Here is a 23,789-nt window from a genome sequence, read left to right as displayed (position 1 = left end):
GCAGATAGATTGGAAGGAAAAAAAAAATCAACAGAGAATACTGAACAATTTTTAAACCAACACATGCAAGACAGTATTCTTTCACTAACCTTTTCATTGATTACCTCCCCAGTTTCATTGGCTTGTACTCTTGTACTTCCTTTTACTGGTTTGCTCCACTCCACCAGTGGGTCATGCAGAAAAGTTTTCAAAACACTAAGACAAATAAACATTTACTCTGACAATATGTAAACCAACAGAACAGAAGAAGTTAAAAGAATCAATATGTATCATGGAAGCTTATGTATGTAGTCCAAATTTATATGTCAAATGTGCCACAATAATTCTAACTACTTCCCATCTCATTTATCACAATGTAATTTATCTAAGATCTGATATTTTACCTCATTAAAGGTTCTCGTTGATCACGCATTAACCTCAATGTCACTTCACAGGCTCGGCGGAACAAACCTTCTGTTCCCATAGGGCCCATTGCATGGACCATATTGTGGGTTAGACGAAAAGGGACAACTTCTGGAACATCAAAGGTCTCCCCCTAAAAACAGTGATAACATTAGTTGAACCACAGAATATTTGCAAACTTAATTTTCTCGACAGAGTTGCAGCAATTGGAAAGAGAATCTGGACAAAGATATAATTCTGGGTGAAATGCTACAATATTCCTTTTCCTGACAATCTAGCTGGCATATACTGAAAAAGATTTTTTAGAAAATGGCTGATCAAGCAGCATTGGTGGTCCAAAAGGCATTGCCAGAGGACAGTAGGAAGTAGGTTTGCAAACCAAATCTTTAGAACATCAATGGGAAACTGGCATAGACATTAGCTGCTTCCTATGTGGGAAAGGTGATGGTGATGTCACAAGACCAGAACACCCTGACTCATAGAAAATTTACAGTGCAGAAGGAGGCCATTTGGCCCATCGTGTTCATGCCAGCCGAAAAGAGCCACCCAGCTGAATCCCACTTTCCAGCACTTGGTCCGTAGCCTTGTAGGTCACGTCACTTCAGGTGCATATCCAGGTACTTTTTAAATGAGTTGAGGGTTTCTGCCTCTACTACCCTTTCAGGCAGTGAGTTCCAGACCCCAACCATCCTCAGAGAAAAAATTTTCCTCAGCTCCCCCCTAATCCTTCTACCAATCACTTTAAATCTATGTCCCCTGGTTATTGACCTCTCCTTCCTGTCCACTCTATCTAGGCCCCTCATAATTTTATACACCTCAATTAAATCACCCCTCAACCTCCTCTGTTCCAAAGAGGACAACCCCAGCCTATCCAATCTTTCCTCATAGCTAAAACTCTCCAGTCCTGGCAACGACCTGTACAAGCTGGACGGGTTGCACCCAAGCAGAACCGGGACCAATATCCTCGCGGGGGCATTTGCTAGGTTCTGTTGGGAGGATTTAAACTAGTATGGCAGGGGGATGGGAACCAAAGGGCAGGTACAGATAGGACAAATTCAGACCAGGAAACGGGAAATAGAAAAGCAGTTAGTGACATAGTTAGCGACTCAAAGGCAAAAGAAGCAAAGGTTAAATAGTGTTCAGCACAGGAATTTGATGGGGTTAAAGGGTATATACTTCAATGCAAGGAGTATTACAAACAAAGCAGATGAGCTAAGGGCACAAATAGACACATGGCCGCATGATATCATTGCTACAACAGAAACCTGGCTTAAAGAGGGGGATAATTGGCAGCTCAATATCCCTAGATATAGAGTTTTCAGACAGGATAGAGTGGATGATAAAATAGGAGGAGGGGTAGCATTATTGGTTAAAGAATTAATTACAGTTGTGAGAAGGGATGATATGCTAAATGGATCAATCAAGGCCACATGGGTTGAGCTAAGAAATAAAAAAGGGGCAGTCACACTACTAGGAGTATACTGTAGACTCCCGAATAGCGAAAGGGAGATAGAAGGACAAATATGTAGGCAAATTTCTGAGTGCAAAAATAAGAGGGCAATAATAGTAGGGGACTTCAACTACCCTAACATCAAGTGGGATTCAAACACTGTGAGGGCACAGAGGACGCAACATTCTCGATTGGTGTCCAGGAGAACTTTTTTAGCCAGTACGTGACAAGCCCAACAAGAAGGGATGCAATTCTAGATTTAGTCCTGGGAAATTAAGATGGGCAAGTGGGTGAAGTGACAGTGGTTGACCATATTGGGGATAGTGACCACAATTCAGTTAGTTTTAGCATTATTATGGAAAAGGACAGAGTTAAATCAGGACTAAACGTTTTAAATTGGGGGAAGGCAAATTTTACAGAACTAAGAGGTGATTTGGCAGAAATGGACTGGACACAACTACTTGAGGAGAACTCAGTGGCAAGCCTATGGGAGGCACTAAAAAGTGAAATTCTACGGGTACAATGCAGACACGTCCCCTCAAAGAAAAAGGGTGACACTGCCAAATCTAGAGCCCCCTGGTTGTCTAGAAGTATATGGGGCAAGATAAAGCAGAAAAAGAAAGCTTATGACTGTCACAGAAAACTAAATACTGCAGAAAGCCTAGAGGAGTATAGAAAGTACAGGGATGACATAAAAAAGGAAATAAGGAGAGCAAAGAGAGGGCATGAAAAAATATGAGCTAGTAAGATTAAAGAAAACCCAAAGATGTTTTATCAGTACATTAAGAACAAGAGGATAGCTTAGGAAAAGGTGGGACCTATCAGGGATGATAAGGGTAACTTGTGTGTAGAAGCAGAGCATGTGGGTAGGGTTTTAAATGAATATTTTGTCTCTGTATTCACAAAGGAAAGGGATGATCCGGACGTAGTAGTTAAAGAGGAGAGGTGTGAAATATTGGATAAGATAAACATTACGAGAGAGGAAGTATTAGAGGGACTGGAATCTTTTGGAGCAACGTGCTACAAGTAGTGAGTGGGCTGCTTATGATTAAATCACTTTTGAAACAGGACGAATCATGGTTAACTCTCAGTTTATTTTGCATTTCTTAGTCCCTGGACCACACCATATCGACCAGACAGGATTCAGAGGAGTTAGTAATGTAGAAACACACTGCTCCTTAACAACACTGAATGATTTTCAATAACCTAGCCACCCAAAGAGCACTGACTGAAAGGGTAGACAAAGCCAATACTGCTGCCCTTTCAACTCCTAGCTCATCCACAATATATCACAATGCCTCTATGCAGCCAGAAGGTCAGTAGCATGACCATATAGACCATAGATACCTGAAACTGAAATTTTGCCCCAAAAAAATGAAGCGCTTCTCAACAGTGATAGAAAGAAAATATCAACAGGTCAACCTCTTTTAGCTCCTAACTATTGGTATAAAAAATATCTAAATTGTGCACTTTAGCTTTAAAACATTAGCAATAGGAAATAGAGTACATGTGCTCCTCTAGAAGATAAATGCTGGAAAATAATCAGTTACCTTATTGAAAAGACAGTTGAAGTCCACATGAACACATTCGCCTGTTAAAGAATCAAACAAAATGTTTTCTCCATGGCGATCACCTAAACCCAGAATGTAGCCAACCATTGACATCACAGCAACAGAACGACAATAGGCTGATCTACTACTGTACCTGATTGGAAAGAATTAGAAGATTGAAGTTTCAAAATAGCACAACACACCTATGTTATCTATAGGTATGGTGTATGGCACAAATTAGAATTAACAACCATCAAACCTTAATGATTAATCTTACAATGACCATCACTTTGCTAGAAATCGAAGACAGTATTGTATAAGTGTCAAATTTGATGGTCATTTTGCAGTTGTAGAATCCAAAGGGCCCAGTTATCCCATCCCCCTCACTGAAGATGTACATTAATTAATACATTATTAATGCTCTCACACTTGGCGTCTTAACCTTTGGCTCTACTGTGATTGATCCTTATAACCAACCTAACAATTATAAACATATCGATAATTCTCCTAGACATTTATGGTAATTGGATATGAAACAATCACACTATACATAGATTTCCCTTTTCCAACCCAACCCACCCCACTCCCACAAATGGAGTCATAAAATGCAATAAAGGAGCTACCTAAAAAGGTGGGGGTGGGGGGGAGGAAACACTACGATACTGAAACCCTGGACTATGTATTTGGGAAAGCAGATTCCCACAAGATATTAAGCTACCAAACATACTGTCACTACTGTAACTTAAGAAACTGACCATGAAGTTGGATCAGGAAAAGTCCTAAGGAACCATTCATGAAAGACAGCAGGGTGACGTGGCAGAAGCTGCTGCTTAAATACAGATAGTTTCTCCTCCAAAGGCGCTTGCTTTGGTAGCATGCACTGACGCAGCTCTTTTCCAATCATGTAAATACCTGTAAACAAACCATATCCACAACTTAGAAAATCAGAAGCAAAAACAAAACTCAATATTTGAAATTTTTATGTTTAGTGTTATATTTGAAGTGACATTTTAAAGTATGTTTGGCAATCATGAGGAGCATTGTCAAATATGCTCACTGCAACTGCGTTACAATTAATGATTGAATACTTAAAACCAGATTAACCCACCAGCTTCAAGTGGGTGAGCAATTGGCTCATACTTCCACGCTTGCTCAGTTTGTCAGTCGTCAGTCAAGCTGCCATGTGGAATGCTGTGCTGAAATGAGACATTCCACTGCAGGTGAGGGACAGGGAAGAAGTGAATGAGAGACTGATATTGGCCTCAAGTCATCCATTTCGCCAGCAGATTATTGAACCACACTGTCAGAATTCCAGAGATCAAGTTGTCGGGAAGAGGATGCGTAATTAAGAGGGGTGAAAAATAATGAAGTGTTCAAAATCTTCAATTCCGCAGTTTTGTGCTGAATTTTAGATTACCAGCCATAGGTATAATCCTCCTCACTTTTTAAAAGAAGTTCAACCTACACATGCAAACAGGAATTGCTGTCACCCACTGAAAAGGGTTGGAATTATCTATGATCATTTTCCCTTTAAAACCAGTGTGCTGGTATTATAGCCAAGTTATTCTCCCTCTCCTCCCAAGCTGCATTCTTAAATTTCTGACCAGAACAGCAATCTTCAAAACAAATTATAACTGGTTTGTTCTTTTGAACAACTATTCTGGTTAGAGATAGTCTGTAATTTAATACAGCATGGTGGAGGAAAGGAAGGTAAGGGAAGTTGACAAAGAGTCGGTTTTGGAACAGGACACTGAAGAGGAAGATGATATATTTTCTTCATTAGATATAGTATACTGTGATGGTAATATTGGTACGTTAAATGGAACAAATTAGTAGCAAATTTTCACAACTTCTTAAGATGTCCTGTACAAAAGAGTGAAGTTGACCATTAAACACATTATACACATTATTACACACCAACCATGCACATTAAATGAGTCCCTTTGCAGAAAATCTAATTTTAACATACAAAACATATAATGTGTCATTTATACATTTGTATAATGCAATAATAAAATGTATACATACTTCATGTTTTCCACGTACCTCATCGCACATTTGAATCGATTATATTGAAGACAACAGCATCTATTTATTGGAACCTTAACTAGACAGTTCTGATATGTTAAATCCTTACCTTTTTCTTTGTTTAGCTTATTCAGAATGTGTCTTAAGCCTGCAGTGTTGTTAACCCACTCAACCAGACCACATTCCTCATTCAGAGGAATAACTGCATATGTTCTGATGTGAAGCTCTCTCCTGCGAGACTCTGCATCTTTTCGTAAGCACTGTCAATCATCAAAATGTGCAATTTCATTAAATTTGTTTGAAGAAGTTCATTAATAGGTGAAATACAAATAACAGTGTGATTATTAATATTCAGTGTTTTAGGGTTTGGGTTGTGCACATCAATTTCAACTACAGTGCACCCACCCAAAGTGTTGTGTAGGTCAATGACATTTATGCAAGTCCATTTTGCATGAGACAAGTTTAACAGTGGGCATTCATAATTAATTTTTAATTTGGGCACAGATATGTCTCTGGATACGGGTATACACAGTAGAGTAGTGGTTATGGTACAGGACTAACAACCCAGTAGCCAAGAGTATAAATCCCACCATGGCAAGTTGTGAAACCGAATTCAATAAATCTGGTCATTTGTGGGCTGCCAGATTGTTGTAAAACCCAACCCAACTAATGTCCTTCCATCAGGGAAATGAACCTACCATCTCTACCTGGTCTGGCCTGCATGTTACTCAAGTCCCACGCTACATGGTTGACTCTAATGCCCGCCAAAGTGGTCGAGCAAGCTACTCTGTTGTAAAAACAATCGTTATAGAAGGCCCAGAACCACCTTCAATTGTCACCCGCATTCTAAGAACAAAACAAAATATATGTTCATTAAAAATATTTCAATGTTAATGTGACACATTCTCAAATAGCTTATCCTCCATGGCCTGCTACAGGGACAGATGGAGTGGTGACCCTAATTTGTCAGTCATTGTACAACCAGTTACTACTGAAATAGTAGACTGCGGCACGGTAGAAATCTAAGAAAAAAGTAGTGATTTTCAAACGTTTGTGTGTCAGGGACCCCCTTCAAATGCTGACATGCTCCTGGGGACCCCAGTCCTAACTTCTGAAAGATGTTCAGCTAACTGAAGGAAAACAGTGCTAACAATACTGAAAACATGTTTCTTTCTACTAGTATACAGCAACGAAATAACATTCTTGGAAGTCAACGAATATAAAAATTATGATTTTGAGGACCCCAGTTTGAAAGCCTATGGAAAACAGTATGCAAAAAGATCGCTTTCGCAAAGCAATTATGTACAGTTTATTCTACCCAATTTATTTCATTTCCAGAAGGAGGTGACAAAAAAAATAGTAAAATGTCCAAGATAAAACTCAGAAGTCTTTCCTTTACACCCCAAGGTAATACAGCAAAGCCCTAGCATATCAACCTAATAGTACAACCTACATTGTTCAACCATGACCAGCTACATTCCAGTTAACACTTTCAATTAGCTCCCTACATTGAGTGAGCTCCGAAGCAGCAAGTCTGGTGAGGAAACAAGCAGTTTATTTTATGTAAATATGAATGGTTTTTAAGACCATTTAGTCTACACAAGCTAACTTAGAATCATAGAAAGGTTACAACAAAGAAGGAGGCCATTCGGCCCATCAAGTCCGTGCTGACTCTATGCAGGAGCAATCCAGCTAGCCCCACTCCCCCGCCCTATCCCCATTGCCCTGTAAATTTTTTCCTTTCAAGTATTTATCAAGTTCTCTTTTGAAAGCCACATTTGAATCTGCCTCCACCAGCCACTCTGGCAGTGCATTCCAGATCCTGACCGCTCACTGCGTAAAAAAATTTTTCCTCGTCATTTTTGGTTCTTTTGCCAATCATCTTAAATCTATGCCCTCTGATTCTTGATCCTTCCACCAATGGGAACAGTTTCCTTCTATCTATTCTGTCTAGACCCTTCATGATTTTAAATACCACTATCAAATCTCCTCTTAACCTTCTCTGTTCCAAAGAGAACAACCCCAGCTTCTCCAGTCTATCCATGTAACTAAAATCCCTCATCCCTGGAATCATTTTAGTAAATCTTTTCTGTACCCTCTCTAAGGCCTTCACATCTTTCCTAAACTGCGGTGCCCAGAACTGGATACAATACTCCAGTTGTGGTCGAACCAGTGTTTTATAAAGGTTCATCATGACTTCCTTGCTTTTGTACTCTGTATCTCTAATTATAAAACCCAGGATGCCATATGCTTTTTTAAACGCTTTCTCAACCTTCCCTGCCACTTTCAACGATTTGTGCACATATACCCCCCCACCACAGATCTCTCTGTTCCTGTACCCCTTTTAGAATTGTGCCCTCTAGTTTATATTGCCTCTCCTCGTAATTCTTACCGAAATGTATCATTTCGCATTTTTCCGTGTTAAATTTCATCTGCCACGTGTCCACCCATTCCACCAGCCTGTCCATATCCTCTTGAAGTCTATCACTATCCTCCTCACTGTTCACTACATTTCCAAGTTTTGTGTCATCTGCAAATTTTGAAATTGTGCCCTGTACACCCAAGTCCAAGTCATTAATATATATCAAGAAAAGCAGTGGTCCTATTACTGACACCTGGGGAACACCACTGTACACCTCCCTCCAATCTGAAAAACAACCGTTCACCACTACTCTCTGCTTCCTGTTACTTAACCAATTTTGTATCCATGCTGCTACTGCCCCCTTTATTCCATGGGCTTCAATCTTGATGACAAGCCTATAACGTGGCACTTTATCAAACGCCTTGTGAAAGTCCATATATACCACATCAACCGCACTGCCCTCATTGACCCTCTCTGTTACCTCATCAAAAAACTGTCAAATTATACAGAACTTGAGTATTATATGAAGCAGAAGCAATCTGCCATAAAATCCAGTGTAAAATGTGACCCAACTACAAATCATATTCTTATTTGCATTATTAAACCACAGTGAAATATAAGTTAGTCCGTTTTATTTAGATAGCATAAAATTTGACATATTGAGCTTGTGAAGAATTTGATAAACACTGGACAGATGTATAACTTACCCTCTGAACTCTTAAGATTTTAAAATGTGTATTAACTTAAGCATGCTTCGGCTTCAATTTTCCAATAACTGAGTCATCTTTTCAAATACCACACCTTATTAATTAGCGAGTTAAATTCCATGAGTCGACAATCCTTCCTGAGGTCGTCTTTGGGTTTACACATCATAATATAGGATTTCCCATCAGAACCCTTAAGATTGATTTTCTTCGGCTTCTGAAGAGAGGCTAGGATCTCCACCTAACGCGAGGGAAGATGAAAATGTTAGGATGCAGGATTCAATATTCTTGTATTAATATTCTATATGTTCACAAATCACACAAAAATACATTAGAGTCACCATATATCAAATTTTGATATATGAAACATTTTGGTCCATCAAAGTTTTCCATATCCCAGGCCCTATTCATCAAATTACATAAAATTTAAGACCCTCCTTATAACCCATCTCTTTAACCAGGCTTTTGATCACCTTTCCCAACATCTCCTTCTTTGGTTCAGTGTCCATTTTTCTCTGGTCACGCCTCTGTGAAACACCTTGGGATGATTTTCTACGATAAAAGCGCCATTTAAATGCAAGTTGTTGTTGGATTTAACTATACTACAACAACTTGCATTTACACATCATCTTTAACCAAGCTTCCCCTAGTCCTTCCAACTCCTGATCTGAGGTGGAGGGTGGGTGGGTGGGAGAGAAGAGATGAGAATCTAGAAGAATTGGGAGAAGTGGCTGCAGGGCAGTGAAGAAAAAAGCTTTGAGGAGATTTCTGAAGATAGGAAGAGATGTAGCAAGGGACAGAGGCCTATGAAGAAAATTCCAGAGTGCAGGAGTGGTGGTTTAAGTCTCTTTATAGATGTTTACAATAAACATTCTTGATATAGCAAAGCATTTTTGGCTATATTCCTTTCTTCGCTTTATTGGCATATCATAACAAGTCAAGCCAATAGTCACTTGCATATTCAGTGGCACGCTGCCATCTGAACATTAATGTTTTGTGGATACTGCTGTAGGCCTAGTCGGTGGTAGTAAATGGAATGCAGTGTGCATGTGACCATTCATACCCAATCTGATTCCAGCTGTATTGTGCGTGACTTGTCACGCCCAATCCAATCAAATTTTGCATCGACATCACTGCAAGGGTAAGAGAGGAGAGAAATGATGAAGTGAAAGAATGCAGAAATTGCAGTCAAGTTAGCTATTACTGAGCAGGTTTGCAGTGGCAGCAGGAAAACAAAAACAGAAGCTGATCAAGTAAAATACATCACCAAATATACAGTTAACGTAGCTGAAAAATGAGGCTGAATGCAAAATCAATTGTAAGCTCAAGAAGCAAATGAAGAACAGTCAATTTCCACAGTTGCTAAAGTGCTTTACTCAAATGGAAAGAAAAACAACTCTTTGTTTGTGTGAAATACAAGAGCAGGCTGGAGGGGCCGTATGGCCTACTTCTGATCCTATTTCTTATGTTCTTATGTAAGACAGCTTGGGTTTGCCCAAGATAATATTTGAGGCAGCACTGACTGGCTTCACAATTTGAAGAAATGGCATGGTATAGTGTATAATGATCGGCAGTGTGGCCAACTCTGTCGCACCACAACAACTGAAGATTGTGCCATACTGAGCTCAGCGTATTATTGTATATTTACAGTGAGTTGATGAGGGCAATGCAGTTGATGTAGTGTATATGGACTTCCAAAAGGCGTTTGATAAAGTGCCACATCTTAGGCTTGTCAGCAAAATTGAAGCCCATGGGAAAGAAAGGGGCAGTGGCAGCATGGATACAAAATTAGCTAAGTGACAAGAAAGACAGTAGTGGTGAACGGTTGTTCTTCGGACTGGAGGAAGGTATACTGTGGTGTTCCCCAGGGATCAGTCGTAGGACCACTGCTTTTCTTGATATATATTAAGGACTCGGACTTGGTGTACAGGGCACAATTTCAAAATCTGCAGATGACACAAAACTTGGAAGTGTAGTGAACAGTGAGGAGGATAGTGATAGACTTAAAGAGGATATGGACAGGCTGGTGGAATGGGCGGACACGTGGCAGATGAAATTTAACGCAGAGAAGTGCGAAATGATACATTTTGGTGGGAAGAATGAGGAGAGGCAATATAAACTGAAGCGCACAATTCTAAAAGGTACAGAGAGATCTGGGGGTACATGTGCACAAATCGTTGAAGGTGACAGGGCAGGATGAGAAAGCAGTTAAAAAAGCATAGGGGATTCTGGGTTTTATAAGTAGAGGCACAGAGTACAAAAGCAAGGAGGTTATGATGAACCTTTATAAAACACTGGTTCGACCACAACTGGAGTATTGTGTCCAATTCTGGGCACCGCACTTTAGAAAGGGTATGAAGGCCTGAGAGAGGGTGCAGAAAAGATTTACTAGAATGGTTCCAGGGATTAAGGACTTCAGTTATATGGATAGACTGGAGAAGCTGGGCTTATTCTCCTTAGAGCAGAGAAGGTTAAAAGTAGATTTGATATAAGTATTCAAAATCATGAAGGGTCTAGACAGAGTAGATGGAGAGAAACTGTTCCCATTGGCGGAAGGATCGAGAATCATGCAGAAGATATGTGGCATCCTAAAGCAATAAAGATAGTCAGTATGAGGGCTAATATTATGAAACTATTATAAAATATTATATTATGAAAATATTATAAAAGTAGCATCTGACACATTACCATGTCATCAAAACCAGCAATGTAGGCCCAGTGACCAGGGAAAGGATCATGGCTTGCATGGGTGCCTGGAGTTGATGGCAGAGTAGGAGTCATCACAGATTGCAAAGGAATGAGGATTTCACTGAAAGCTGGTTCTTCCACCAGCCGTTTCAGCAATTTGAAGTGAATGCTCATGCTTAAAGTTGTGGTATTCCCATCCACCTACAAACAGAAACATTGAACAAAAAGCCGTTACAACATTGCTTTCACAATCCTGAACATTGTACAACATATTTTAAAAACGTGAACCTTTTAGTCTGGAATGCTTACAATTACTCTTTGCAAAAATTCTAATGAGCAAATTTAGGAGCTACAAGTGTCAACAAACAAGATTAAATATTAAAGAATAAAATTAAATATTAACTGACATCAGATGCAATTTGGAGGGGCTCAAGTAGAATGGTGGAGAAAAATCCTTGTGTACTACCGAGTTGACCATAGCACGGGCAGAACGCAATCTAACTTTCTCTAAGCAACAAAAGAACAAGATAAGGTGATTCAACAACCTGATCTACAAGTCTCTGTTTAATAGTGGCCCATCTAACGTCGATCATTTTGAGAAACTAAAACTTCAATGAAAAACTGGTAAAACCTTTAAAGAGTGCCTGCAAAATAAACACCTATCTTAACTACATTATTTCAGATATGAAAACATCAATTTTATGGATAAATATGTTTTTTTTTTGTGTGTGCAAGGACAACAATCATGACTCCTGTGAAAGATGGAGAAGACCGAAAGTGCGGTTTAGGTCTTATCGGGTGAGAAACATTATATATGATGTGAAATTATAACAGCGTCCATACTTGGGTCTCTCTCTCCTCCTTTTAATAAATTGACTAGCTAGGTGCTGAAGGATAGAGTACTAGAGCCTGATCTTCAGTTGCTTCCAAGTCTTTATTCACAGAGATCCACATTCCCACTCCACATCCTAGATAAGCTCTCATATAAATGGATATGAGAGTCCCCAATTGATTTGCACCACCTCAATACAATTAACACTAATTGATATAAATCATATGGATACAATTAACACGACTGACTGAACAAATAAGATTTTTCTTTTGAGCATCCTTAGTTGTGGTTGTAGGAGATATTTTCGATTTAAATGTGATCTATACTTCCCCAGCAGACCAGTTCTTAAAAAAAAAATTAACCTTCACTAGGAGGCTGTTCATCTGAGGTCAGACGCAGGTGTCTTCAAGCGACCAAATCTATACAGAGCAATACAACTCAGGATGCTTCCCAGCCTTTGTGCACCTCAAAATCACCTGCCCATGTACCTCCCAATCAGCATAATGGGATGAGAATAGTACATCTATTTTGCTCCTAATTAAGCCACTTTCTGATGTCATCTGAGAGGTTCCCTCTTGGGTAATGAGGCCCAAAATAGAAAATGTAATTAAATTGAAACCTCCTCCTACGAGGGAGGTGACCTTAAACATTAATTTAAAAACTACCTAGAATTTTGAGGGATGGGGGTGGAAGAAAAAAAAAAGGATTTGAAGGCGTCTACCCATACATACACCTTCCTCTTTAATAAGCACACCTATTGAAATTAATAGGGGAATTCTACTCACAAATTTAAAGAACGATAATGAATATATACATGTTTTTAAGATAGATCCATGCTGATAATCTGGTACCTTCTTTGACAGAACAACAACACATTTGGAAATAAAATATGTACATGAACTTCACTAAATATAAAGGCACGTACCGATTTGTTGCACAGTTCCAGCAATTTTTCAGTGAGACGTGTGGCATCTCCTACAAACTTGCCCAAACAGCTCTTATCATTAATGGCCTTCTGAAGGATTTCCTTGCATCTAGTAACTCGTGTCGCATAAGATGACTGCAAAAGAAAATGAACTTTTTTGTTTGTCATGTGGAAAGAAGTGAAACGAGTGAATCATCTTATGTTTATTTTTGATGCTCAGACTGGCTTTGTTTGCTCAATATTAAGATTGTATATAACCCAAAAACACTCATAGTATCAGGAGCTGCTAAATTTAAATGTTACTTACTTCCAGTACATTTCAGTTCTTCAGTGAAAATTAAGTTTATTTATAAGTGTGATCAAATAGGCAACTATATTTCTTGGAAAAGCAGGAAGTTAGTAAATTTATAATATCTGTACCCTGTTATTTGATGTAGTTATGGATTTGGGATTTTTTTGCAGTAAAACATTACATAGAATTTTACAACACACGAACAGGCTATTTGGGCCGACAGGTCTATGTTGGTGTTTATGCTCCACACGAGTCTCCTCCCACCTTACTTCATCTCACCCTATCAACATATGCTTCTATTCCCAACTCCCTCATGTACATATCTAGCTTCCCCTTAAATGTATCTATGCTATTCATCTCAACCACTCCATGTGGTAGCGAATTCCACATTCTCACCACTCTCTGATTATAAGTAATATTATTCATTTAAATGTTATGCACTGAAGTACTACATTGGTATCAGTGAATTACCTTGCACACAGCTGTCATCATCCACATAGCCTGCTGGGGATAGGCCAGAAAAACTTTAACAATAATGCCCTTCAGTCGAGCAAACACATCATCATGAAAGTGGCATATACGTGAAATCAGCTGTGAAAATGCTGTCAGGAACTGGTAGGGAGCCAAGTGGTTAGTGTGATCCTCTATCACCTTGTTAATTTTTTCAAGATCTGTTCTCATGGCAATGCGATCAGCAGTACGTCCAGATGCTGTACAGAAAATAATAAATATTTGTTCAAATTGTTGTAAAAATCATGAAAACATTTGTTTTAATGAGGCAGAAAACTAAATGGGACGGAATTTGCTATGAGCGGCGAACGAACGGCCATTCGTTAGACTTGCACTTGCCCACAGACTTTCTATGAGCTTTTGCATGACAAGTTACTGTCAAACGACGGGACAGCCAAATGACATAGCGCCCTCTACAGGGCATCTGGGACCTGTGTGAACAGGGCAAGCAACTGTGTATTGCCTTAACTAATCAGATTGAAGAGTCAGAACCAGGAAGTGTAAGTTGGACAAGTGAATTCAATGTCAAATCAGATACAGAAAGCAAAATAAAGAGAGGGAAAGAAAGATTAAATTAAGAGACAGAAAGAAAAAGTTTAAAAAAGAAATTAGGATTTTTTTTAAAATGTCCAACAATAATTAAAATCTGAAGGAATGAGACGCCACACTTGTAAAAGTTAATTTTCAATGCCAGAGGTTGTTTTGCAGTAATTAAGACTTACCATGCCATTAAAAGGGTACTTACACTGGAATGGACAAGCCCTAACTTTGTTTGGCGTGTTTAGTCCGTATCTATCAGGTAAGTACAGGAACTTCACGCCATTCAATGCATTTGAATGGTGATCCAGCCTGCGAGATGCTGTTTTCGCGCAGCTTTTGGTGGAGCATCGCATCTCGAACAGCATCCTAGTTATTTCCGTGTTTAATTGCACAGGTGTGGTCGGTGGAAGTTACTGTTCAATTTGCACGTAAATAAACCGTTAGTTTTACAGCAAAATGCGGCCCATTGTAAATTAGACTATTCTTACCCTTTTCCAATTCGTAGGCTTTTGCTCCATAGTCAAGCCATAGCGATAACATTCGAGGCATGGACTGGTAGATGAACTGATTTCCAAACCGCAGTGACCTGTCATTTAATATTTAAAAATGTATTATACATATACAGCAATATTAATTACAGTATGTTTCCAATGACCTTACACTATGTTTACTTTCAACTTGTGTAGATTACTAACACAAATCTATGTCCAGAGTTCAGTTAATGTGCATAATCAAACAAAAGTGAAGAAGATATCTATTTGTTGACCTTGATGGTCTGCACATTCATTTTGTTGAACAAATATGAGATCCAATTGAGAAATACTTAACTTGGCTTTGTGAATAGAAACTAAGAACTTCACAACATTCAGTCCCTATTGTAAAGTTTTTAAGTGTTAACTTGGCTCAGTTGGCAGCACTCTCATCTTTGAGTCAGAAATTTGTAAATGCAAAACCCACTCCAGGATGAGTACATAATGTGGAAGTGCTGAGACGTTAAACCAAGGTCCTGTTTGCTCTCTCGGGAGCTTAACGATCCTTTGGCACTTTCTTTTTTTGAAGAGAAGCAGACAGTTGCTCCCCAGTGTCATCGCCAACATTCATCCCTCAACTCACACCGCCAAAACAGATTAACTGCTCATTTATCTCGTGGTTGTTTATAGGACTTTACAGTGATATGCTGTGCACAAACTGGCTGCCGTATTTGCTTACAAAACAAGAATAACTGCACTTCAAAAGTAATTCATTGGCTGTGAAGTGCTTTGGGAGGTCCTGAGGACATGAAAGATGCTATATAAATGCAACTTATTTCTTCTGTATAACATGAATAGGTTTGCTTTCAGGATTCACAGAACTTACATTTTTACTGAACCCACATAAAAGTGGATTGTGCAGTTAGGGTAGGAGGGGAAAAAGTGGGAGAGAAATGTTTAGATTGCAAAATGGAGATTTTTTTCACATAGTTCCATAGAGAACATTTGATTCACAATATTCTTGAAATAAGCTCTTATTAAAAAAAAAAGATTAATTTTGTTATTTCTGATTTTGCTATGAAAAATACCAGTCAAGCTCTTAAGAGTTAATTGAAATTGAAAAGCAGAGTTGGTCATGTTTGGGAGCAAAAAAAAAGTCAAAAGCAATGCCACAGTTAATCCACCAGGTTTCAGAAACAGTGATATGCAGTGCAGAGTTTGAAAAACATTTGTAAAAAAAAACCCTCATATTAATATATTCTGTTGAAGGCTGAAATTTTCCTATTCAGAATTTAAGTCGTCGAACCAGCATAAAAACAAAATCTCTTTTCTCATTTAAGTATGTACCCTAAACCAACACATTCAATATAAAATTAGCCTTTCTTGAAATATTTCAATTAGAACTATGGAGCCCTCCTGGTGCTGGAGTAATTTAGTTACTGTAATATTAATGTTTGTTTCAGAATCATTGTGTGTAAGCAGAAACTTTTTTTCCCAAATGTCTGATAAGTGGGGGTAAATTTTAACTCCCAAGAACGGGTGGGTTGGGGGCGGGAGGGTAGTTGAAAAAAACTCTGTTTTCAGAGTGGGACCACATCCCAGCTCCAACACGCCTGATTCTGGGTTTACCTCAGGCAGGTTCGTCTGCATGCGGAGAGCAGACACCAGGAAGTCTCGTCCCCACTTAAAGCCGCGAGCCAATACTTAAAAGGGCAATGTACCTCATTGAGATACTTGAGTTACTTAATATCTTGTGTATTGGAAAACTTAAATGAATTTAACCTTACCTGTTCGGGTTTCCCATCGCTTCCATTTCATGTCAGGTGAAAGGAGGCGGGAAGGGCATGAGGTGAGTGCCTTTATTGCACTGCATGTGGGCCCGGAGGAGCAGGAGTGCTTCATCCAGGCCCATCAAGTTCACCTGGCCAACAGGACCCCTGTTGTTGGCTGACCCCGCCCCCCCCATGGAGGGACCGACCTACCCCTGACCTCCAGCGACCTCAGATCTTGTTCTCAGCACCCCCATCCTCTCCCTGACCCCCCACCCCAATCTTCTCCCCGTTTCCCCCCCACCATCTTCTCCCCGACAACCCCACCCCCCTTTCTCTGGAAATCATTCCCCACCCCACTCCCTTCCAGGCTGGAAGTTAAAATTTACCCATGGAGCCTAAAGCTTCACTGGAACTTGCACCAGTCTGTTTTAAGATTATAAATAAGTGATTTGAAAACATGAATATATTTGTAATAGATTCCTGGAAAACTAGGAGGTGCAGTTGGTTATAACACACATTTTTCAGATCTGGGACTTATCCATAATGTATGTCGACAAGAAAAATGTTCCATTCCAAGCACACCTCACCCTTTATATCGACAATTAAAGAAAAAAATTCTTGTAGTCAACATTCCCAATTTGTTTTTGAAGAACATAAGCTTCACTTGATCCAGAAACCTACGTGCCAAAATGAAGAACTATGTAGCGAATCAAATCTCCCTGCTTTTCTATCTTGTTGTCTGTCACCATTGGCATCAATTTGTCATAATACTTCGCCAAGTAAAAATGGCCATCTTCCCAGTCTGGTAACAAAGTGGTCACTTCCTGCAAAGGTTGAAATTGATTTGTGAAACTTAAGGATACACCAAAAAAATTGTTAGCTGCAGTTAAAAAAAACACTTGCAAACTATTGGTCATTTGATAATTGGAAAAAAATAAGGCACACAACAAAAGTTGTCATATACTCCATCTTTGTGGAATGGAAAAGTGGATTTTTATGACCGATCTACCGATTCAATAAATTCTTTAGAATTAAATCTTTGCAGTACATTACACTGGTTATCTTAAAATATTCCTGTACTGTTTATTTTAATTGTATCCCATAATGCTGCTGTACCTTCAAACATGTCCACAAACAAGGATAAAAAAATTATAAAATATTATGCTATGAAATTTGAAATGTTAAAAATTGTGGATATTCTATTCCACCCTTTTAAAGCCCATATTTTCTTTCTCACACCGTGCTCCACTCTCCAGGCAAGGTGTCTGCCAATATCATTCTTGAACCAATATAATTCTTGAGCCAACCTGCTCGGAGGTGTGCGAGAGTGGATCAGGGTTTCTCCTTTATTTTTCTTCTTTCACATGAGGAAAGCATCTCCCGACAGATAAGCAGAGATTGGGAACTTGCTGTGCGAGAACAGCATGTAAAAACTGCACTTTCTGATATCTTTTTAATTTTAAGAAGACACCTGTACATAGTTCTCCCAATTAAGAATATTTTGAATTATGGGATAACTTAGGCTGCATTAAGACTACAGTTGTAGCATAATTGTAGTGTAAGGCAGGAGCCTGGGCTCAACCTGACTCCAGAGCGAAGTGGAGTGCAATTTCCTCTTCCAAGGAGTTTCATTCTGCTTCACTCCAAAGTCAGGTCAGAACCAGACTCCAGATTTGTGCTGCAAATTCAGTATTGGTATGAAGCAAAACCCCATTCATACCAACACTGCAGTTGTAGTATAAATGTAACCATAGGTGCACTTAAGAATATTTCAGTTACCTTATATTTTTTCATAACTGCATTGCTTTCGAAATTAGCTGTCTCTTCCATAAAGCGTCCAACCAACAGCACAGCTTGCCCCTTTATCAAACAGCTTTTATCATCACTCAATTCTGCTTCTGTTTCCCCAAAACACAACTCAACACCTTTCTGCAGGACAATTAAAGCTTGGTGAACATCTCCCTGGAGGCAAAAGTAAAACAATTTAGTTACACAGGATTAAATGGTTATCTATATCAAAAGGGAATTTAGTGCAGTCAACACAGATTTAAATGGCTTATCTTATCTCGACTGCCAGTGAGATAAACATGCTGTCCTTTCACCCATAGATCGTGGGTTTCAATCCAATCCTGACTTATGTAATGAAACTCCTCCCTTTGCCAGCTGTAGTGGTCTCAAAGCATGTTCCTAACAGGCATGGATATGCAGCACAAAATGAAGCGTGAGTAGTAGAACCCGATGGTGTCACTCAAAGGTGCCCTAAGAATCGCTGATTATGGAAAATCATGAAATTCATATTGATGTAGTTAGAAATTTTCTTCTGAGGTTGATGTTCCATTCAGAACTGCAGGGTTTTTAATGGGAAAATGAAATCTGAATTAATCTTTGCAAATAAAAAGAAAAGTAATCTAACTACTAACGTGCATAACAGGAGCAGTGATTCCTGTTTTTGCACTTGTAAGAGAATGTGTGTAAAAGTATTGTCACCAGGAGGGCAGGTCATATCCTCATAATAAGATTTTATAGCAAATCAGTTCTCAGCTCAGTTTTGAAGATAGGGTGTGTCAAGATCCAACATCACCACTCCTTTAACATTGCACTTTATTTGAAATTATTAAAACAGCAGAGGAATGGCTGTACCCATTGTGTATATCGTTACTATAAAAATAAAACAGCTTCACAAAAGGCCATTTTAAATAAATAAATAAATCTCTAATGCAACATATCACTTGCCCTAGCTGTAGATAAGGATGAGCTGAAGTTCACGGAGGATGAAGGATGGGAGGCCAAGAGAGCATTGGAACAGTCAAATCAGGACGCAACAAAGGCATAGATGAGGGTTTCAGCATTGATGGGTTCAGGGAGGGGCAAAGGCAGGTGATTTTAGGGATACAATTAAACTTGTAATATGCTTATTATTTTAAAACCACAAATAAGTATGCTTGATTTTAGTTTATGTAGTGTGTACAGAAAGCCTACCTTCCTACTTGTCTTTGGAGTCCTATTCTGGAATATTCTCAGACTAATAGTGGTTACTGATATTTAGGAAATCTTTTGATACTCCAATCTGCATTAGACAATGTCTCCCCTTCCCTTTCCCTATCCCCTGAAAGTAAAGCTTGCAAATGGTGCTGCCTTGTTAACCTTAAACATACCTTGGACCAAAGCCACTTTGCTCTTTCTATGTAAAGCTCAGGTAATCTGGACTCTCCTGCGTTTAAGAGGGCATTGTACGCAGTCTGATGATGACCTGCTTTCCTGGCAACTCTAGCACTTTGTAGCCAGCATTCTCCAACCAGCTCACTGTAGTCTGCCCTATTAACAACCACATAGATTAAAATCTGTTATCAATAATATTTCAAACAATTTTTTAAAACATTTTGCTATCTTTTTAAAAAAAGTCACCTCAAATTTGTTTTCTTTAGTCCCATATTAAAGCAAACTATTTCCCTTCCTGACATACCATTCCCTAACTAATAAACCCATTTCCAGGTCTCTGTTAATGCCACTCAAGCTAGTTAAGATGTTCCAATAGTACCACGGAGTGACTTGTCTTAAAATTGCTCCCCACCCACTGTGGGAGGCCTAGCCTTTGCTTGGTGCCACCCTCCCCCAATAGCACTGCTGAAACCAGGGATGCACCATGTGCATTTCTACCATTCTATGGTACAATGCATCATGTATGTACATTACAATTCTATAAAGTTTATGAAGTGTACGCACAACTCCTTCACAATAATTGACTCAAATATAAGTATTAGTCATAGCTCCAACTTGTAAAGGCCACAATATAAAGTCCCCTATGGCTCCCATTAACATCATTGGAGACTCAGTCGAATGGTTTCAGTGGCATTTCACAGAATTAATATTACACTCTTTTTTACATGTATGCACAGCCTGAAGCACTACTTCAAAAGAATTTAAGTTAAACGTTAGTAGATGCAAAGGCAACATTATTGTAATATGGAATGATCCAGACTTCAGACAAGCTTTCATAACCTAGCAAATTCCCACCAAAATTTAATTGTTCCATTTCTGGACTAATATTTCACAAACTAAAATGTTAAACAAAATACGTCAACATACGTTTTATTAACACTGAGCAACGCTCTTCGCAGTGCCAAGACTGGCTCCTTAGCCCGAAAGGAATTCTGAGTCATTTCTAGACGAGCCTGCCAGTTGAGAGGATGCTCATGTTCTTTATGATGGTTCCCAGGCTGCTGGTGAAGCAGTCCTTTGACACTGTGCTCCAGCTCACACAGCATATGTAGTCTGAATAAAAGAAAATGAATCAGAATTAATAACATATTAATATGCTTGAAACAGAAATATCTCAAGTGCAATCAATCCCAACATTACCTGACAATGTACTCATAACCTCGCTGATAGGACCCTCGTTCAAAACTTGCTGCAGAGAGAGGCACAATCTGTTCTGATCGAGTAACCTGCAATTGGTCATAGAAACCCTCTGTGTTGCTCTGTTTAGCAACGAGCAATAGCTGCCCAAGTCTCACGCTCCAAGTACAGGATTTCCCCTCTATAAGGAAAGTATTCATTAGAGCTGATCTTATGCAGGGCCGAAGGAAATACTTCAAACAAGGATTACTTAACTTAAAGCAACAGTTGTAACATGTACTGCGCTATTAGAGGTTGCTTGCCGTGCATTTGCACTTTGTGAACCTCTCTCAGAAACCCAGAAAATGGCTGGAGTATTTCTTACTTTCCCAAAACTATGTCACCTAACACAGCATTTAGATCAAAAAGACACAAATGCTGGAATGATATAGCAGAGACAGAAATGTTCCAGGGAAACAGCAAGAAAAATATCCTTTTAAATTAGAGAGAACACAAATACAGGCCAAGGTATATGCTGGTTTGCAGTGTGTGCTTCAGTCATGTTGCAGAGCAGAATGTTTAAAACTAGCAAAATGTGGTTTTACTACAATGCTTTATAAAGTGGTTATGGATAGAGAAAATGTTATCGTGTACAAGCAAATCGAAAAATCAATTTTTGTCCTTTAAAGGCAGCAGTACAACATCTGGATTTCAAAAGGTGAGTTCTAGATCGCATTATGTCTCTGCTCTCATGTGCAATGCCAGGGAGTTGTAGGATGTCGGTTAGAACCTACAGCATTCCACACAGTAGTTTCAATCTCAGCAGTAGGGGAGCAGGAAGAAAAAAAAATCAGAGGACAAACCAAAGTTACTCTTACACAACTACTGGCATTGATAAAGACATGGAAGCAGATTGCTTGCCTGTCCTCTTGGCCATGGAACGGTGCATGACAATGTGAGCGGGAGAGAGAAGGGGTTGAATGGTCCCAAAGGTAGAAAATTTCTTTAAAACTGCATTTCCAAAATGTACCTCTTCCAACCACGACATTGTGTTGGACTTCTAACATTCATTTATGATACTTTACTCATCGTCACCCGTGTGTTTCAGTCTATTTTTATTTTGCCTCATTTATTACCTGTAGTCACATAATTCTGTAGCAGGTCCCAATGTGTTAGCTTCCATGCTGCCTCCACTCTGTATGTGTTCAATTCAGAGGTCCACTCAGGCCTGTGAATAACAACTAAATGTAATATATTCTCAGATTAAGATAAGAAATATGTAACAGGTTAGTTTCTGTTGTTTATTGTACAGACTTTACAGCAAGTTAATATGCTGTTTATTTAATAAAGTCTCATGTAAATCTTTCAAAATTAAAAATAGTTCTCCAGCTGCTTAGCTTTGCTCACAGTTCAAAATTCCTTGCTCCAATTTCCTTTTACTTAGGTGACACAAAAAATGACTAAATAAAACAAAAAGAAAATAGTTTACAGACACAATTATAAAATAAATCTTAGTTTAGTTTTATTTTTGGATTGACTGTGGTTCTTCTTGTTGAAGGGAAAAAGTAGTAAGTTTTCATAAGGACTTGTGAATTAGAAGCTGATTAAATGCTCCTCCTTAATGTACACTTATCCATATGCCCAAAGTAAAATTGTGCTTTCTTGCATTTGTCTAGGAATGGCAATATCAACTCCATTTTGTAATTTTATCTTAGACTGTGAAAAATACAATTTCTTTTGTACATTTTTTTCAAGTTATGATTTTAAAACTGAACTATAGACTCCTGAAACTTCATTTTAATAGAACAAAATAAATCTGAAAATTAAAATGCATTTTATAGATACATATGCATATTAAATCAGCATATAATATAGATACTTTCAAGGAGCATAAGATAATCAGTATTCTGATACCAAACTACTTCCTCCATAATGAATACCATACAATATCCTTTCCATAATTGCCTTATTTCTATTGGCTTGTTTGTATAAGCCTGGGATAACCAAGGGACCAGAGCATGACTTGCTCAGTATTATCCAAACCCTTCAAATTTATTGCCAGAAAATATCTTTAAAATATGTAACTTAGTAATATGAAATGATTTCAGCAATTTTAACTATTTCCAAAAGCAATGGATTTAAAAAGCCTAACAAGATAGACTATACCTGCTTGCAAGTACTCCATTAGCCTGAGTGATTACCGTGGACAACTGGCCAAGCCCAAGCATAGATTTCATCAATCCATGATAGTGAATAATCTGATTTAAGAGAAAAGAAAGTCACTTTCAAACTGTCCCTTCCAACAAGTTTCATAAGCATTACTTAGGTCATTTTGATCACATATATATACACCTCTAAAATTGAAGAGATTGAAGTCACACATAAAATGGCACTGTATCTTTATCATACTACCATGTGGAGATGCTGGATGCAGCCCAGGCATTTTCCCACAAAGGATGCACAAGGGGTGGAAAAAAAAGTAATTGGAGGAGTTACTACTCATATTAGCAGTCCTCTCAGTCCCTTGCTCAAAAAAGCTGTTCCTCAGGTATGAGTCCAGACAGTGAATGCCCATAGACTATTTAGCCATGAGAGAAGGGAAAAGCACAGCTGAGCCAGACCCTGTCTTCACCCGCGATCCATTCATGTGCACTAAACAGCAGTACCTGAGGCTGGTTTTTAATCCCTATCTAGATTCAAGACACTGTCGCCAATTGTAGCACCTCCACCAGTGCTCTGGCTCACATCAGTTAGCTAAGCACTGGCCAGGGACCAAACCGTGGACCTGCCTCGTGTGTATGACTCAGTACCATATCAGGCAGTGTATTTACCTACAGAGCTACGGAGACAAGCACAATCAATTTTCAATGTAAAATTTGTAAAAGACCGATCTTCATGAATGAATGTTTAAACAAAAATTTCAATTTTG

General features: G+C 38.8%; 1 protein-coding gene and 1 long non-coding RNA gene across 2 annotated transcripts in view; one reads left to right on the top strand and one right to left on the bottom strand.

Moving 5' to 3' along the window:
- atr (ATR serine/threonine kinase) overlaps window positions 1-23,789 on the bottom strand; it is an 81,829-nt gene that overhangs the window by 2,618 nt on the left and 55,422 nt on the right. The window contains exons 30-46 of the mRNA XM_067995047.1: window positions 23,027-23,118; window positions 21,997-22,088; window positions 20,885-21,062; window positions 20,612-20,797; window positions 19,681-19,840; window positions 18,305-18,487; window positions 17,207-17,349; window positions 14,772-14,869; window positions 13,705-13,943; window positions 12,942-13,076; window positions 11,185-11,385; window positions 8,594-8,737; window positions 5,540-5,690; window positions 4,158-4,314; window positions 3,403-3,556; window positions 384-535; window positions 90-195 (exon numbers count right to left, since the gene is read on the bottom strand). Of these exons, the coding sequence (XP_067851148.1) occupies window positions 90-195; window positions 384-535; window positions 3,403-3,556; window positions 4,158-4,314; window positions 5,540-5,690; window positions 8,594-8,737; window positions 11,185-11,385; window positions 12,942-13,076; window positions 13,705-13,943; window positions 14,772-14,869; window positions 17,207-17,349; window positions 18,305-18,487; window positions 19,681-19,840; window positions 20,612-20,797; window positions 20,885-21,062; window positions 21,997-22,088; window positions 23,027-23,118 (2,571 nt within the window). The remainder of the gene's footprint in view (window positions 1-89; window positions 196-383; window positions 536-3,402; window positions 3,557-4,157; window positions 4,315-5,539; window positions 5,691-8,593; window positions 8,738-11,184; window positions 11,386-12,941; window positions 13,077-13,704; window positions 13,944-14,771; window positions 14,870-17,206; window positions 17,350-18,304; window positions 18,488-19,680; window positions 19,841-20,611; window positions 20,798-20,884; window positions 21,063-21,996; window positions 22,089-23,026; window positions 23,119-23,789) is intronic.
- LOC137331326 (uncharacterized) overlaps window positions 1-23,789 on the top strand; it is a 38,058-nt gene that overhangs the window by 9,778 nt on the left and 4,491 nt on the right. The window lies entirely within an intron of this gene.

This window comes from Heptranchias perlo, chromosome 13 (assembly GCF_035084215.1).
Source record: "Heptranchias perlo isolate sHepPer1 chromosome 13, sHepPer1.hap1, whole genome shotgun sequence".
NCBI lineage: Eukaryota > Metazoa > Chordata > Chondrichthyes > Hexanchiformes > Hexanchidae > Heptranchias > Heptranchias perlo.
The sequence above is the reverse complement of the archived record's forward strand: the minus strand, read 5'-3'. Positions and strand labels throughout refer to the sequence as shown.